Consider the following 18,704-nt stretch of genomic DNA (forward strand, 5'->3'; position numbering starts at 1 on the left):
ATGTGCAGTTTTTCCACACAACACAATGCCACAGATGTCTCAAGTTTTGAGGGAGCGTGTAATTGGCATGCTGACTGCGGGAATGAGATATTTACAGAGTGAATGTTAATTTTCTCTACCACAAGCTGCTTCCCAATGTCTCTTTTTAGAGAATGTGGAAGTACTTCCAACAGACCTCGCAACCGCAGACCACGTGTAACCACGCCAGCCCAGGACCTCCACATCCGGCTTCTTCACCTGCGGGAAACTGAGGACTTTTTCTGTCTGTAATAAAGCGCTTTTGTGGGGAAAAACTCATTCTGATTGGATGAGCACCCATGTTTGTGCCTCTGCCCACCATGTGGAATCCATAGGTTAGGGCTTAATGAGTTGACTGATTTCATTTCAATGGACTGATTTTCTTCTATGAACTGTATATTAAAATCATTGGAATTGTTGCATGTTGGTTTTCTATTAATTATAGTTCAGTGTATATAACAGGTGTAGTAGACCTCACAGTGAAATACTGAATACAACAGGTGTAGTAGACCTTACAGTGAAATGCTGAATCCAACAGGTGTAGGTAGACCTCACAGTGAAATGCTGAATACAACAGGTGTAGTAGACCTCACACTGAAATGCCGAATACAACAGGTGTAGAAGACCTTACAGTGAAATGCTGAATATAACAGGTGTAGTAGACCTCACAGTGAAATGCTGAATATAACAGGTGTAGTAGACCTTACAGTGAAATGCTGAATATAACAGGTGTAGTAGACCTTACAGTGAAATGCTGAATACAACAGGTGTAGTAGACCTCACAGTGAAATGCTGAATACAACAGGTGTAGTAGACCTCACAGTGAAATGCTGAATACAACAGGTGTAGTAGACCTTACAGTGAAATGCTGAATACAACAGGTGTAGTAGACCTCACAGTGAAATGCTGAATATAACAGGTGTAGTAGACCTTACAGTGAAATGCTGAATACAACAGGTGTAGTAGACCTCAGTGAAATGCTGAATACAACAGGTGTAGGTAGACCTCACAGTGAAATGCTGAATACAACAGGTGTAGTAGACCTTACAGTGAAATGCTGAATACAACAGGTGTAGTAGACCTCACAGTGAAATGCTGAATACAACAGGTGTAGTAGACCTCACAGTGAAATGCTGAATACAACAGGTGTAGTAGACCTCACAGTGAAATGCTGAATACAACAGGTGTAGTAGACCTCACAGTGAAATGCTGAATACAACAGGTGTAGGTAGACCTCACAGTGAAATGCTGAATACAACAGGTGTAGTAGACCTTACAGTGAAATGCTGAATACAACAGGTGTAGTAGACCTCACAGTGAAATGCTGAATACAACAGGTGTAGTAGACCTTACAGTGAAATGCTGAATACAACAGGTGTAGTAGACCTCACAGTGAAATGCTGAATACAACAGGTGTAGGTAGACCTCACAGTGAAATGCTGAATACAACAGGTGTAGTAGACCTTACAGTGAAATGCTGAATACAACAGGTGTAGTAGACCTCACAGTGAAATGCTGAATACAACAGGTGTAGTAGACCTTACAGTGAAATGCTGAATACAACAGGTGTAGGTAGACCTCACAGTGAAATGCTGAATACAACAGGTGTAGTAGACCTTACAGTGAAATGCTGAATACAACAGGTGTAGTAGACCTTACAGTGAAATGCTGAATACAACAGGTGTAGTAGACCTTACAGTGAAATGCTGAATACAACAGGTGTAGTAGATCTTACAGTGAAATGCTGAATACAACAGGTGTAGTTAGACCTTACAGTGAAATGCTGAATACAACAGGTGTAGTAGACCTTATAGTGAAATGCTGAATACAACAGGTGTAGTAGACCTTAGTGAAATGCTGAATACAACAGGTGTAGTAGATCTTACAGTGAAATGCTGAATACAACAGGTGTAGTTAGACCTTACAGTGAAATGCTGAATACAACAGGTGTAGTAGACCTCACAGTGAAATGCTGAATACAACAGGTGTAGTTAGACCTTACAGTGAAATGCTGAATACAACAGGTGTAGTAGACCTCACAGTGAAATGCTGACTTACAGGCGCTAACCAATAATGCCGTTTTAAGAAAAATATAAATAAAAGTAACAAATAATGAAAGAGCAGCAGTAAAATAACAATAGCGAGGCTGTAGACGGGGCACCGGTTAGTCAAGGTCATTTATGTAATATGTAGGTAGAGTTATTAAAGTGACTATGCATAGATAACAGAGTAGCAGCAGTGTAAATGGGATGGGGGGGGGGGGGGGTAGCCATTTGATTAGATGTTCAGCAGTCGTATGGCTTGGGGGGTAGAAGCTGTTCAGCATTGTATGGCTTGGGGGGTAGAAGCTGTTCAGCATTGTATGGCTTGTGGGGTAGAAGCTGTTCAGCATTGTATGGCTTAGGGGTAGAAGCTGTTCAGCATTGTATGGCTTGGGGGGTAGAAGCTGTTCAGCATTGTATGGCTTGGGGGGTAGAAGCTGTTCAGCATTGTATGGCTTGGGGGGTAGAAGCTGTTCAGCATTGTATGGCTTGGGGGGTAGAAGCTGTTCAGCATTGTATGGCTTGGGGGGTAGAAGCTGTTCAGCAGTCGAATGGCTTCGGGGTAGAAGCTGTTCAGCAGTCGAATGGCTTGGGGGTAGAAGCTGTTTAGCAGTCTAGTGGTGCAGAGGAAGGCCCTAAAAAATTATGAAAGACTCCAGGCACACTAGTCATATATATACACATAGGTTTTGTCGTTCCCTCATACACCAAGTATGTATATATAATGTTATAAAACTTTATAGCCTGGCATTGTTGACTACATGTAGAACAGTAATAACGATGGTATAACTGTTACAGAATTGATGTGTTCAGTGAAACTAGTCATTGGGCTGATTGATGCCGTACTAATTAAAGACTACAGGAGGGTGTATGTCTGGAATATTCATAGCAATCACAACGATACAGTGCAACCCCAGCATCTAAGAAAAACTACATCATTTTATTTACAACCCTCTTACATTAATATCAGAAATATACAGTATAATCAGAAATAAAACACGCTCTAGCCGTTTGAGAATAGAGTTAAAGGGGTAAAAACAGCTACACGATTGTATTTACAACCTTTCATAGTTTTTGTAAGATATTCCCAGATTCCACTGTCCTTACTGATACACGGTGTGTTGCTTTGAAGCGCAGGTATGACTCCAGACACCTGATCGCCACATCATCCACCTCGGGGTCAAACTTGTTAGCGATAAGGTGGTGTTGGTTTAGGAGCCACTGCAGGTCTCCAGCTCCATAGACACACACAGCTCTCCTGTAGGTCCCGGAGCAGTGGGGGTAGGGGGCTCCGCTCCTCACATCCCCAGCCAGGTAGCTCCACCTCACTACCCTGGCTATGGAGTTCATATCAGACTGCTGGTACTTACTGTTGGGGGGGTTGGAGCCTGGGACAGCGGGCATGCGCTGCAGAGTGGCCCACAGGTGTTCATCAGGACTATAGGTGTCCTTCTCCCACTCCAGCAGAACCCGGACCTCCTGACTCTTCATCACGTGACGGACGAAGGCCCTGGATACCACGAAGTAGGCGTTGCCAGAGAACAGGGGGGTGTTGATTGGTGGAGGGGTCTTCTTAACCTCTGTCCTGACTACTGTATCCGTGACGTTGTGGTGGAACTGCCATCTGCCCTTCTTGTAGCTGTTGGTGACCTCTGACTCCATGCTGTTCTTTCCGTTCAGCAGCTTGAGGGCCTGAACCATCTCAGCGTTGGTCTTAATGGGGAAGTCGGTTCCACAGGTGTTGAGAAGGTACCTCCACTGGACAGGTGACTTTAGCAGGTCCTCCATACAGTTCAGGTCAGCCTGCACTCTGGACCAGGAGGCGTAGATCACGCTCTCTATCTTACTGGCCACAAACACATTGGGTAGGCAGGACACGATAGCTCTCACTGCACTCCTGAAGTCCTCGGATGATTTCTGGTCGATGTGGACGCAGTAGACGTTCTGAGGAGTGTACAAAGCACGCAGGAGCCTCTCAAACATCTCAATCTTCTCGTGGATGACCATGGAGTAGGCGACGGGGAACTCCTTTTCCTCCTGGCTCAGAGGAACGGTGATGAACCCTCTGTCTGCAACGTACCTCTGACAGTCCTGAGTTACGTTGTGGTAGAACTCCTCTGAAAGCAGCTGCTGCTTCTTCTTGGTCTTCAGCAGGAGGCTGAGCTGCTCCCTCTCCAGACCCTCCATGTCTCCTCGGATTATGGCTGAGCAGGCCTGCAGGTCGGCAGCGTAGTCCGAGGGGAGGAGGTCTGCAGCGGGGAGAGGACCCCTGTCTGAGGCCAGCGGACGTCTGAGAGCCATCCACAGGAGCAGAGAGACTGATCCACTCAATAGGATCAGAGACAAGTTCCTGAACACTCTCTGAGATCTGGACAAGGAAACTGCAGCCATTACTTGTCTGGTATTCTCTTTCTATGATGTCTTGTTAGTATTCTTTATCTGATATTAGTATCAATGGAAACCAACGAGAAGAAGACTACTGCTCAACTGAATGTGTCTCACTTCCACCCCAGCTCAAGTAAATGACGCACATCTCTCACACCTCAGTTTAAAAGGAGAGGTATGATCATTAACTTTAGTGGGCATGGTCTATAGTCATGGTGTATACACCAGTTGGTAGAAACGTACTGTATCCACGGGGAGTGGCTCAACTTCTGGCACCTGTATGTGGATAGTTTCCTCATCCACATCTTGACACGTTAGTTGCACATTGATACTGAAAGTGTAAAGTAGAGTAAACAGAAATATCAAGTTCTTCTTTCTTCTCTGGAACCTGTTTAGAAACAGTGAAAAATAGGTTGAGAATAAAACATGTAACATACAGTGGGGAGAACAAGTATTTGATACACTGCCGATTTTGCAGGTTTTCCTACTTACAAAGCATGTAGAGGTCTGTAATTTTTATCATAGGTACACTTCAACTGTGAGAGACGGAATCTAAAACAAAAATCCAGAAAATCACATTGTATGATTTTTAAGTAATTATTTTGCATTTTATTGCATGACATAAGTATTTGATACATCAGAAAAGCAGAACTTAATATTTGGTACAGAAACCTTTGTTTGCAATTACAGAGATCATACGTTTCCTTTAGTTCTTGACCAGGTTTGCACACATTGCAGCAGGGATTTTGACCCACATACAGACCTTCTACAGATCCTTCAGATTTTGGGGCTGTCGCTGGGCAACACAGACTTTCAGCTCCCTCCAAAGATGTTCTATTGGGTTCAGGTCTGGAGACTGGCTAGGCCACTCCAGGATCTTGAGATGCTTCTTACGGAGCCACTCCTTAGTTACCCTGGCTGTGTGTTTCCAGCCACGACCCATCTTCAATGCTCTTACTGAGGGAAGGAGGTTTTTGGCCAAGATCTTGCGATACATGGCCCCATCCATCCTCCCCTCAATACGGTGCAGTCATCCTGTCCCCTTTGCAGAAAAGCATCCCCAAAGAATGATGTTTCCACCTCCATGCTTCACAGTTGGGATGGTGTTCTTGGGGTTGTACTGATCCTTCTTCTTCCTCCAAACACGGCGAGTGGAGTTTAGACCAAAAAGCTCTATTTTTGTCTCATCAGACCACATGACCTTCTCCCATTCCTCCTCTGGATCATCCAAATGGTCATTGGCAAACTTCAGACGGGCCTGGACATGCGCTGTCTTGAGCAGGGGGACCTTGCGTGCGCTGCAGGATTTTAATCCATGATGGCGTAGTGTGTTACTAATGGTTTTCTTTGAGACTGTGGTCCCAGCTCTCTTCAGGTCATTGACCAGGTCCTGCCGTGTAGTTCTGGGCTGATCCCTCACCTTCCTCATGATCATTGATGCCCCACGAGGTGAGATCTTGCATGGAACCCCAGACCGAGGGTGATTGACCGTCATCTTGAACTTCTTCCATTTTCTAATAATTGCGCCAACACTTGTTGCCTTCTCACCAAGCTGCTTGCCTATTGTCCTGTAGCCCATCCCAGCCTTGTGAAGGACTACAATTTTATCCCTGATGTCCTTACACAGCTCTCTAGTCTTGGCCATTGTGGAGAGGTTGGAGTCTGTTTGATTGAGTGTGTGGACAGGTGTTTTTTATACAGGTAACGAGTTCAAACAGGTGCAGTTAATACAGGTAATGAGTGGAGAACAGGAGGTCTTCTTAAAGAAAAACGAACAGGTCTGTGAGAGCCGGAATTCTTACTGGTTGGTAGGTGATCAAATACTTATGTCATGCAATAAAATGCAAATTAATTACTTAAAAATCATACAATGGGATTTTCTGGATTTTTGTTTTTGATTCCGTCTCTCACAGAAGTGTACCTATGATAACAATTACAGATCTCTACTTGCTTTGTAAGTAGGAAAATCTGCAAAATCGGCAGTGTTTCAAATACTAGCATATAATATAAACATGTAACATATATAAACATGTAACATATTTAAACAGGTAACATATAATATAAACAGGTAACATATATAAACAGGTAACATATATAAACATGTAGCATACATGTAACGTATATAAACGGGGCGGCAGCGTAGCCTAGTGGTTAGAGCGTTGGACTAGTAACCGGAAGGTTGCGAGTTCAAACCCCCGAGCTGACAAGGTAGAAATCTGTCGTTCTGCCCCTGAACAGGCAGTTAACCCACTGTTCCCAGGCCGTCATTGAAAATAAGAATATGTTCTTAACTGACTTGCCTGGTTAAATAAAGGTAAAATAAAATAAATAAATAAACGTGAGAGAGTGGAGTGGAATATTTCCATGAGCAGCAGCAGATTAAATAACAATGACTGTGTCACAGTTGTTTGGTGTGTTTAATGAGTCACTAGATCAGTGGTCACCAACCTTTTCTGGGTCAAGATCACTTTGAGATAAAATGCAAGCTGAGATCTTCAACTCAGATTTTTTTTTAAATACAACTTAAAAAACGTAAGCCCATGCAACATTAACCTATTAAAAACAGTACTGTAGCAATGAGGTTTGTGTAAATGCAGTAAGCTACAGGCAAATACATTGTCACCTCATATTGGCTTTGCTAGAATTGCCCTGTTCGGACAATTTTTTTAAATAAATAAAAAATCTATAGAAATGTGAGGTAGGCTTTATGATCACACCAGTAATAGATCTGTTGTTGTAGTACTGTTGAGGCACAGCTGAGTGAGCGTACATTTATATAATTAGCTTTTTATTTTACTGGGCTGATGGTGCCTCATCTGATGGCCAGTCTCAGCGGAGGGAGAAAGCAGCAGACTGAGGGTCCATCTCTCAACGTCCCTTCGCACTCCCTTTCCTCCACTGACACTGACCAAAAAGGGACACTGTCTTCCAGCTGATGGCAAAACTCGAGACTCCTCATGCAAAAATTCATCTTATTCATGTTCCTATGAGAGGAGGAATATTCCTTAATATTAAAAAAGACCCATGCCGCTAATAACAACAATGCAAGCCTATCGATGCATTTTCCTACTCATTCACTACAGCTACAGTGCTGGTTGTAGCGCGAGTGGAAGTAGGAAGAAGACGCATTTTATGGCTTATAAAAGTGTTTACAGTGCTGAGTAAGAAAAACATAAAACCAGCCGCTCTTGGCTGTATTCGTTGACAGTCTCTCTCTAGTCATGGTTTGAAATCTCACTGTATCAACTTTGCTGTAGCTTCCTTTTATACCTGCTACATTACTGCAGACATGGTCATCTGATCCATCCGATTGGCCAGCGTTAGAACCTTCAGACACATGAAATGGTTCAAAATCAGACAACAATTTGCCTACCCGGTACGCAGGACAGGTGAATCATCTACCAGCAACAGTGTGAGACAAAACAGAAATGTTTGGAAATTGGATCTAAATGATTTGAACATCAACCAGTCGATCAGGTTTGACAGGATGGTGAAGAATGCATTAGATTATTCCTTTTAACTTAATTCACATGGTTTGGAATGTCTGTAAATATGGGTAAATGATGTCTGATTATATGGCTAAATGATGTCTGAACATATGGCTAAATGATGTCTGATTATATGGCTAAATGATGTCTGAACATATGGGTAAATTATGTCTGATTATATGGCTAAATGATGTCTGAACATATGGGTAAATTATGTCTGATTATATGGCTAAATGATGTCTGAACATATGGCTAAATGATGTCTGATTATATGGCTAAATGATGTCTGAACATATGGCTAAATGATGTCTGATTATATGGCTAAATGATGTCTGAACATATGGGTAAATGATGTCTGATTATATGGGTAAATGATGTCTGAACATGTGGGTAAATGATGTCTGATTATATGGCTAAATGATGTCTGAACATATGGGTAAATGATGTCTGAACATATGGGTAAATGATGTCTGATTATATGGGTACAATGTCTGATTATATGGGTAAATGATGTCTGAACATATGGGTAAATGATGTCTGAACATATGGGTAAATGATGTCTGAACATATGGGTAAATGATGTCTGATTATATGGGTAAATCTAATTTTATTTGTCAATTGCGCCGAATATAACAGGTGTAGTAGACCTCACAGTGAAATACTGAATACAACAGGTATAGTAGACCTCACAGTGAAATGCTGAATACAACAGGTGTAGGTAGACCTTACAGTGAAATGCTGAATACAACAGGTATAGTAGACCTCACAGTGAAATGCTGAATACAACAGGTGTAGTAGACCTCACGGTGAAATGCTGAATACAACAGGTGTAGTAGACCTCACAGTGTAATGCTGAATACAACAGGTGTAGTAGACCTCACAGTGAAATGCTGAATACAACAGGTGTAGTAGACCTCACAGTGTAATGCTGAATACAACAGGTGTAGTAGACCTTACAGTGAAATGCTGAATACAACAGGTATAGTAGACCTCACAGTGAAATGCTGAATACAACAGGTGTAGTAGACCTCACAGTGAAATGCTGAATACAACAGGTATAGTAGACCTTACAGTGAAATGCTGAATACAACAGGTGTGGTAGACCTCACAGTGAAATGCTGAATACAACAGGTGTAGTAGACCTCACAGTGAAATGCTGAATACAACAGGTGTGGTAGACCTTACAGTGAAATGCTGAATACAACAGGTGTAGTAGACCTTACAGTGAACTGCTGAATACAACAGGTCTAATAGACCTTACAGTGAAATGCTGAATACAACAGGTGTAGTAGACCTTACAGTGAAATGCTGAATACAACAGGTGTGGTAGACCTCACAGTGAACTGCTGAATACAACAGGTGTAGTAGACCTTACAGTGAAATGCTGAATACAACAGGTGTGGTAGACCTCACAGTGAAATGCTGAATACATCAGGTGTGGTAGACCTCACAGTGAACTGCTGAATACAACAGGTGTAGGTAGACCTTACAGTGAAATGCTGAATACAACAGGTGTAGTAGACCTTACAGTGAAATGCTGAATACAACAGGTGTGGTAGACCTCACAGTGAAATGCTGAATACAACAGGTGTAGTAGACCTTACAGTGAAATGCTGAATACAACAGGTGTGGTAGACCTCACAGTGAAATGCTGAATACAACAGGTGTAGTAGACCTCACAGTGAAATGCTGAATACAACAGGTGTGGTAGACCTCACAGTGAACTGCTGAATACAACAGGTGTAGTAGACCTTACAGTGAAATGCTGAATACAACAGGTGTGGTAGACCTCACAGTGAAATGCTGAATACAACAGGTGTAGTAGACCTCACAGTGAAATGCTTAATACAACAGGTGTAGTAGACCTTACAGTGAAATGCTGAATACAACAGGTGTAGTAGACCTCACAGTGAAATGCTGAATACAACAGGTGTAGTTAGACCTTACCGTGAAATGCTGAATACAACAGATGTAGTAGACCTCACAGTGCAGTTTAAAAAATACCTTTAAAAAGCAATAAAATAACAATAGCAAGAAAATATATGGAGGCTATATACAGGGGGTACCGGTACAGAGTCAATGTGGAGGCTATATACAGGGGGTACCAGTAACAGAGTCAATGTGCGGGGGCACCGGTTAGTCGAGGTAATTGAGGTAATATGTACATATAGGTAGAGTTATTAAAGTGACGATGCATAGATAATAACAGAGAGTAGCAGCAGCAGTGTAAAAAGGGGAGGACAATGTCTTATGGCTTGGGGGTAGAAGCTGTTTAGAAGCCTCTTGAACCTAGACTTGGTGCTCTAGTACCGCTTGCCGTGCGGTAGCAGAGAGAACAGTCTATGACTAGGGTGGCTGGATTCTTCAACAATTTTTAGGGCCTTCCTCTGACACTGCCTGGTATAGAGGTCCTGGATGGCAGGAAGCTTGGCCCCAGTGATGTACTGGAACGTATGCACTACCCTCTGTAGGGCCTTACGGTCGGAGGCCGCGCAGTTGAGGCAGAGCAGTTGCCATACCAGGCAGGCAGTGATGCAACCCGTCAGGATGCTCTCGGTGGTGCAGCTGTAGAACATTTTGAGGATCTGAGGACCCATGACAAGTCTTTCCAGTCTCCTGATGGGGAATAGGTTTTGTTGTGCTCTCTTCACAACTGTCTCGTTGTTGTCGGTGATCAGGTCTACCATGACTACTACTACCAATACTCTGCTGTCACTACCACTACTAATACTATTATTTTACGTCCATAATTACTTCAGGACCAGCAAGCACACCACATTTCATTTTCATCTCCAATTACTACCACTACTACTACTATCATTACTACCATTACTACTACTACTATCAGTACTACCACTACTACTACTATCATTACTACCATTACTACTACTACCTTTACTACTTCTACTACTAATATCACTACCATTACTACTACTACTATCAGTACTACCACTACTACTACTATCATTACTACCATTACTACTACTACCTTTACTACTTCTACTACTAATATCACTACCATTACTACTACTACTATCAGTACTACCACTACTACTACTATCAGTACTACCATTACTACTACTACCTTTACTACTTCTACTACTAATATCACTACCATTACTACTACTACTATCAGTACTACCACTACTACTACTATCATTACTACCATTACTACTACTACTTTTACTACTTCTACTACTAATATCACTACCATTACTACTACTACTATCAGTACTACCACTACTACTACTATCATTACTACCATTACTACTACTACCTTTACTACTTCTACTACTAATATCACTACCATTACTACTACTACTATCAGTACTACCACTACTACTACTATCATTACTACCATTACTACTTCTACTACTAATATCACTACCATTACTACTACTATCACAACCATTACTACTAATATTACTACACTACCATTACTACTAATATCACTACCATTACTACTAATATTACTACCATTACTACTAATATTACTACACTACCATTACTACTAATATTACTACACTACCATTACTACTAATATCACTACACTACCATTACTATCACTACTATCACTACCATTACTACTAATATTACGACACTACCATTACTACTAATATTACTACACTACCATTACTATCACTACCATTACTACTAATATTACTACACTACCATTACTATCACTACTATCACTACCATTACTATCACTACTATCACTACCATTACTACTAATATTACTACACTACCATTACTATCACTACTATCACTACCATTACTATCACTACTATCACAACCATTACTACTAATATTACTACCATTACTATCACTACTATCACTACCATTACTACTATGGGATGTTGGCTATCAACAACAAGGCAACTCCTATGACTAATTGGGAATGGGACGCAAGCGTAGGATTGATCACCCTGTCGCTGGCCGCCTTTGGGGAGGGTGTATAGTGTGAAAGGCCGAAACACCCTAGGAACCAAAGGTACACTACTGACGATGCGCTCCCAAAATTGCACCACGCTCACTGTTCATTAACTCTTGGAAGTGCTTGCACAAAGGATAGTAACATCTCATCCTGTGTTCTTGGAATCTGAATATCTGGACTTGTCCAGTGACTGCTGAGAAAGATCAGCTGACAACAGGGGAAAGTCCTTGTGGCGGCACGGAGAGACGGCTGACAGGAGGGAATAGACCCCACTGGGACAGTCATGGGGTAGCTTCCCATTTCTGTAGTTTCCCATGCTTCGCAGTATGTTGGAAACACCCGCTTTAGCTACAGAAAGTCAACATACGAGAATACCCCTAGAGTCTGCGAGAGCGGGGGCGGAAGATGACTCATCGGCTGACAACATGGTAACGACTGGACTGGAAACGACTACGAGTAATGAGAGCACAGCACAAGAGAACACCACAGCAACTGTCACAAGTTCTGCTGCAACAGTGGGCCACAAACAGATGCAGGTATGTGTCTGTGGTTGGAGGAAAGTTACATCACACCATGGGTTGAGGATCCACCAGGGGAAGAAGGGGTGTTTGGGTAAAGAGAGACAGAGAACTCGCATTGATTACTTTCTGCGAAAGCGATCAAATCAGTCGAATGAAGCACAGCAACTGGACGCAAACCATAGTTTGCAGTGCATCAGTACCACTGTCATGGAGGACGTAAACTCAAGCACCGAAGTAGCAACTGAGGTGGAACCAACAACAGGAGTGGAACTCACCCAGCCTCCCAGACCTGCAGTCGAGAGGAGACTACCAGGGCACAGACTGTATGTGAAGTGGCCTGGCGCCAGTGACAAGAAGTTGTGGGAAACAGTGAATACTGACCTTACCTTGACCCTCGAGAAACTTCGAGGCACAGTGGAGAAGAAGTTGGAGAGGATGGGGGACATCATCTATGAGTACGGGACAGAAAGATTTGGAGTGGAAGAGGCAAAAGGCGGGAGAAAGGTTCCAACCCCACCAGTTTCCAGGAGGCAACAAGAAATCAAGCGCCTCGTTCAAGAAAGGCGGCAGCTTAAGAAACAGTGGAAGAAGGCCTCGGAAGTGGAAAAGGAGGGCATAGAGGCACTTCAGGCTGACATCAAAACCCGGTTGGCATCCCTCCGTAGAGCAGAGAACCTACGGAAACGCAGAAGGAAGAAAGAACAAACTAGAACTCGATTCTATAAAGATCCCTTCAAGTTCCTTAAAAGTCTCTTCACAAAGGAAAAAAAGTGGAGCTCTAAAAACAACAAAGAAAGACCTAGAGGAGCACCTGAGAACAACAAACTTTGACTCAAAGCGACATGAACATCTGGCCATCCCATCAGATATCCCACCTATTGAACCCCCGGAACATCATATTGAGACCAGCCCTCCGACATGGAAAGAGGTGGAAAACACAGTTCGACGGGCAAGAACAGCATCAGCCCCGGGGCCAAATGGAGTCCCGTACAAAGTGTATAAGAACGCACCAGACGTCCTGAGGTTCCTCTGGGGGCTTATGAGAACAGCTTGGCAGAAGAAGATAATACCCAAAGTGTGGCGTAGGGCAGGCGGGGTCCTGATCCCTAAGGAGAAGGATGCAGTGAACATCAGCCAATTCCGCCCAATCTCCTTACTGAATGTCGAGGGTAAAATCTTCTTTAGGGTCATTGCCCAGAGGATGGCCGAGTACCTGCAAAGGAATGCGTACGTCGATACATCTGTACAGAAGGCAGGAATATCAGGGTTCTCTGGCTGCTTGGAACATTCCAGCATGATCTGGCACCAGATCCAAATGGCCAAGGTGGAGAAAAGGGACCTCCATGTAGTCTTCCTCGACCTCGCCAATGCATTTGGCTCTGTGCCCCATGAACTCCTGTGGTCTGCCTTCAGATTTTTTTCCACATACCGGACACCATCACAAACCTGGTGAAGTCGTACTTCCAGGATCTGCAGTTCTGCTTCACCACCTCAGAGTTCACCACCTCATGGCAGTGCCTGAATGTAGGTATAATGGCGGGATGTACCATTTCTCCGTTGGCATTCACAATGGCAATGGAGGTTATCATCAGATCCTCAAAATGGGTTGTTGGTGGACAGCGAGTCGACTCTGGTTTCCGCCTCCCTCCACTCAGAGCCTACATGGACGACATTACAACATTGACCACCACTGTCCCATGCACCAGGAGACTGCTCAGAAAACTCGAGGAGAACATCAGCTGGGCCCGTATGAAGATTAAACCATCCAAGTCACGCAGCATCTCGATTGTGAAGGGAGTACTCTCTGACCTGAAATTCTTCATCGGAGATGACCAAATCCCAACAGTGTCTGAGCAGCCGGTAAAAAGCCTTGGAAGGTGGTATGATGCAAGCCTGAAGGATAAAGACCAGGTGCAACAGCTGCACAAAGACATCAGTAGTAGCCTACAGTCCATCGACAACACCCAGCTACCTGGAAAGTTAAAGGCCTGGTGTCTGCAGTTTGGTCTCCTACCCCGGGTGTTGTGGCCCTTAGCACTGTATGAGGTTCCAATCTCAACAGTGGAGAAGATGGAAAGAGGAGTCACAGGCTACTTAAAGAAGTGGCTCGGAGTTCCACGATGCCTTACCACCATAGGCCTCTATGGAGATGGTGTCCTCAAGCTGCCCCTCACCAGTCTAACAGAGGAATTCAAGTGTGCAAAACCAGGCTCCAGATGACACTGAATGAATCTCAAGACCCAGTGGTGAGCAACAACGCGCCGACCTTGGCAACTGGGCGCAAATGGAGGCCAGGAAAAGCAGTCCAGGAGGCAACAGCAGCCCTCAGACATGCTGACATTGTGGGTCATGTTCAGCAAGGGAGAGGAGGCCTTGGGCTAACTAGCCGTGCTGCTTGGAGTAAGGCCACTGCACCAGAGCGGCGGAAGATGGTAGTGCAGGAAGTACGCCATCAGGAGGAGGCTGCAAGGTGGGCCAAGGCAGTCTCTCTTGCCAAACAGGGACAGTGGACTCGATGGGACAGTGTGGAGAAGAGGAAGATCAGCTGGAAGGATCTGTGGGCCATGGAAGCGAGGCGGTTGAGCTTTTCCATCAGAGCAACATATGACGTCCTTCCAACACCAGTTAATCTTCACCAATGGTATGGTGAAGATCCGGACTGTGCCTCTGTTCCATGCCAGCCAACCTCAGGCACATTCTCACAGGGTGTAAAACAAGCCTCACCCAAGGACGCTACACTTGGCGTCACAACCAAGTCCTTAAAAACCTTGCGTCCGCCCTGGAGGACAAGCGAGCTGCCACCAACTCCCTACCACCCACAGCAGCATCACACTCCTTACGGACAAACTTTGTCCGCGAAGGGGCTAAACCACCGAAGAGCGGCTCTACACCATTAGAGCGAGACCAGCTGCGCTTGGCCCGCGACTGGAAAATGCTAGCTGACATTGGCCGGCAACTTGTGTTTCCTCCGGAGATCGCAACCACCACCCTAAGACCTGACATGGTGCTCTGGTCCCGTTCACTCAATAAGGTCTTCATCATTGAGCTCACAGTACCCTGGGAAAACTCAGTAGATGAGGCTTATGAGCGAAAACATCTGCGCTATGCTGATCTAGCTGCCGAAGCACGGCATCATGGCTGGAACACAGAAGTCCGACCAGTGGAGGTGGGCTGCAGAGGTTTTGTGGCAACATCTACAACCAGACTGCTTAGAGACCTGGGAATTAAGGGCCAGAGCCAGCGTTCGGCAATCAAAGCTGTATCAGAGGCGGCAGAAGGCAGCAGTCAGTGGCTCTGGATGAAGAGGAAAGACCCCTGCTGGGCCCCGAAGTGAGAGGGCCAGGAGGTATGCGGTCAACAATGCTTGACTCAGGGAGGAGGACGCCCCTGCCATGCATAGTCCCATGGGATGTTGGCTATCAACAACAAGGCAACTCCTATGACTAATTGGGAATGGGACGCAAGCGTAGGATTGATCACCCTGTCGCTGGCCGCCTTTGGGGAGGGTGTATAGTGTGAAAGGCCGAAACACCCTAGGAACCAAAGGTACACTACTGACGATGCGCTCCCAAAATTGCACCACGCTCACTGTTCATTAACTCTTGGAAGTGCTTGCACAAAGGATAGTAACATCTCATCCTGTGTTCTTGGAATCTAATATTACTACACTACCATTACTATCACTACTATCACTACCATTACTACTAATATTACTACACTACCATTACTATCACTACTATCACAACCATTACTACTAATATTACTACACTACCATTACTACTAATATTACTACACTACCATTACTATCACTACCATTACTACTAATATTACTACACTACCATTACTATCACTACCATTACTATCACTACCATTACTATCACTACTATCACTACTATCACTACCATTACTACTAATATTACTACAATTACTATCACTACTATCACTACTAATATTACTATCACTACCATTACTACTAATATTACTACACTACCATTACTATCACTACTATCACTACCATTACTACTAATATTACTACCATTACTACTAATATTACTATCACTACCATTACTACTAATATCACTACCATTACTACTAATATTACTATCACTACCATTACTACTAATATTACTACACTACCATTACTACTAATATTACTACACTACCATTACTATCACTACTATCACTACCATTACTACTAATATTACTACACTACCATTACTATCACTACTATCACTACCATTACTACACTACCATTACTACTAATATTACTACACTACCATTACTATCACTACTATCACTACCATTACTACTAATATTACAACACTACCATTACTATCACTACTATCACTACCATTACTACTAATATTACTACACTACCATTACTATCACTACTATCACTACCATTACTATCACTACCATTACTACTAATATTACTACCATTACTATCACTACTATCACTACTACTACTACTAATATTACTATCACTACCATTACTACTAATATTACTATCACTACCATTACTACTAATATTACTACACTACCATTACTATCACTACTATCACAACCATTACTACTAATATTACTACACTACCATTACTATCACTACTATCACAACCATTACTACTAATATCACTACCATTACTATCACTACTATCACTACCATTACTACTAATATTACTACCATTACTATCACTACTATCACAACCATTACTACTAATATTACTACACTACCATTACTATCACTACTATCACAACCATTACTACTAATATTACTACACTACCATTACTATCACTACTATCACTACCATTTCTACTAATATTACTACACTACCATTACTACTAATATCACTACCATTACTATCACTACTATCACTACCATTACTACTAATATCACTACCATTACTATCACTACTATCACTACCATTACTACTAATATTACTACCATTACTATCACTACTATCACAACCATTACTACTAATATTACTACACTACCATTACTATCACTACTATCACAACCATTACTACTAATATTACTACACTACCATTACTATCACTACTATCACTACCATTTCTACTAATATTACTACACTACCATTACTATCACGACCATTACTATCACTACTATCACTACCATTACTACTAATATTACTACACTACCATTACTATCACTACTATCACTACCATTACTACTAATATTACTATCACTACCATTACTATCACTACTATCACTACCATTACTACTAATATTACTACACTACCATTACTATCACTACTATCACTACCATTACTACTAATATTACTACCATTACTACTAATATTACTACACTACCATTACTACTAATATTACTACACTACCATTACTACTAATATCACTACACTACCATTACTATCACTACTATCACTACCATTACTACTAATATTACGACACTACCATTACTACTAATATTACTACACTACCATTACTATCACTACCATTACTACTAATATTACTACACTACCATTACTATCACTACTATCACTACCATTACTATCACTACTATCACTACTATCACTACCATTACTACTAATATTACTACACTACCATTACTATCACTACTATCACTACCATTACTATCACTACTATCACAACCATTACTACTAATATTACTACCATTACTATCACTACTATCACTACCATTACTACTAATATTACTACACTACCATTACTATCACTACTATCACTACCATTACTACTAATATTACTACACTACCATTACTATCACTACTATCACAACCATTACTACTAATATTACTACACTACCATTACTACTAATATTACTACACTACCATTACTATCACTACCATTACTACTAATATTACTACACTACCATTACTATCACTACCATTACTATCACTACCATTACTATCACTACTATCACTACTATCACTACCATTACTACTAATATTACTACAATTACTATCACTACTATCACTACTAATATTACTATCACTACCATTACTACTAATATTACTACCATTACTACTAATATTACTATCACTACCATTACTACTAATATCACTACCATTACTACTAATATTACTATCACTACCATTACTACTAATATTACTACACTACCATTACTACTAATATTACTACACTACCATTACTATCACTACTATCACTACCATTACTACTAATATTACTACACTACCATTACTATCACTACCATTACTATCACTACTATCACTACCATTACTACTAATATTACTACACTACCATTACTATCACTACTATCACTACCATTACTATCACTACTATCACTACCATTACTACTAA

General features: G+C 42.3%; 1 protein-coding gene across 1 annotated transcript; it reads right to left on the reverse strand.

Annotated features, from left to right (window-relative positions):
- Window positions 1-687: 687 nt before the first annotated feature.
- gcnt3 (glucosaminyl (N-acetyl) transferase 3, mucin type) lies at window positions 688-4,591 on the reverse strand. The gene has a single exon (XM_035764873.2). It carries the CDS (start codon window positions 4,449-4,451, stop codon window positions 3,126-3,128), a length of 1,326 nt encoding a protein of 441 aa, XP_035620766.1. The 5' UTR covers window positions 4,452-4,591; the 3' UTR covers window positions 688-3,125.
- Window positions 4,592-18,704: the final 14,113 nt, after the last annotated feature.

Source organism: Oncorhynchus keta, unplaced genomic scaffold, assembly GCF_023373465.1.
Source record: "Oncorhynchus keta strain PuntledgeMale-10-30-2019 unplaced genomic scaffold, Oket_V2 Un_scaffold_6048_pilon_pilon, whole genome shotgun sequence".
Classification (NCBI taxonomy): Eukaryota; Metazoa; Chordata; class Actinopteri; order Salmoniformes; family Salmonidae; genus Oncorhynchus; species Oncorhynchus keta.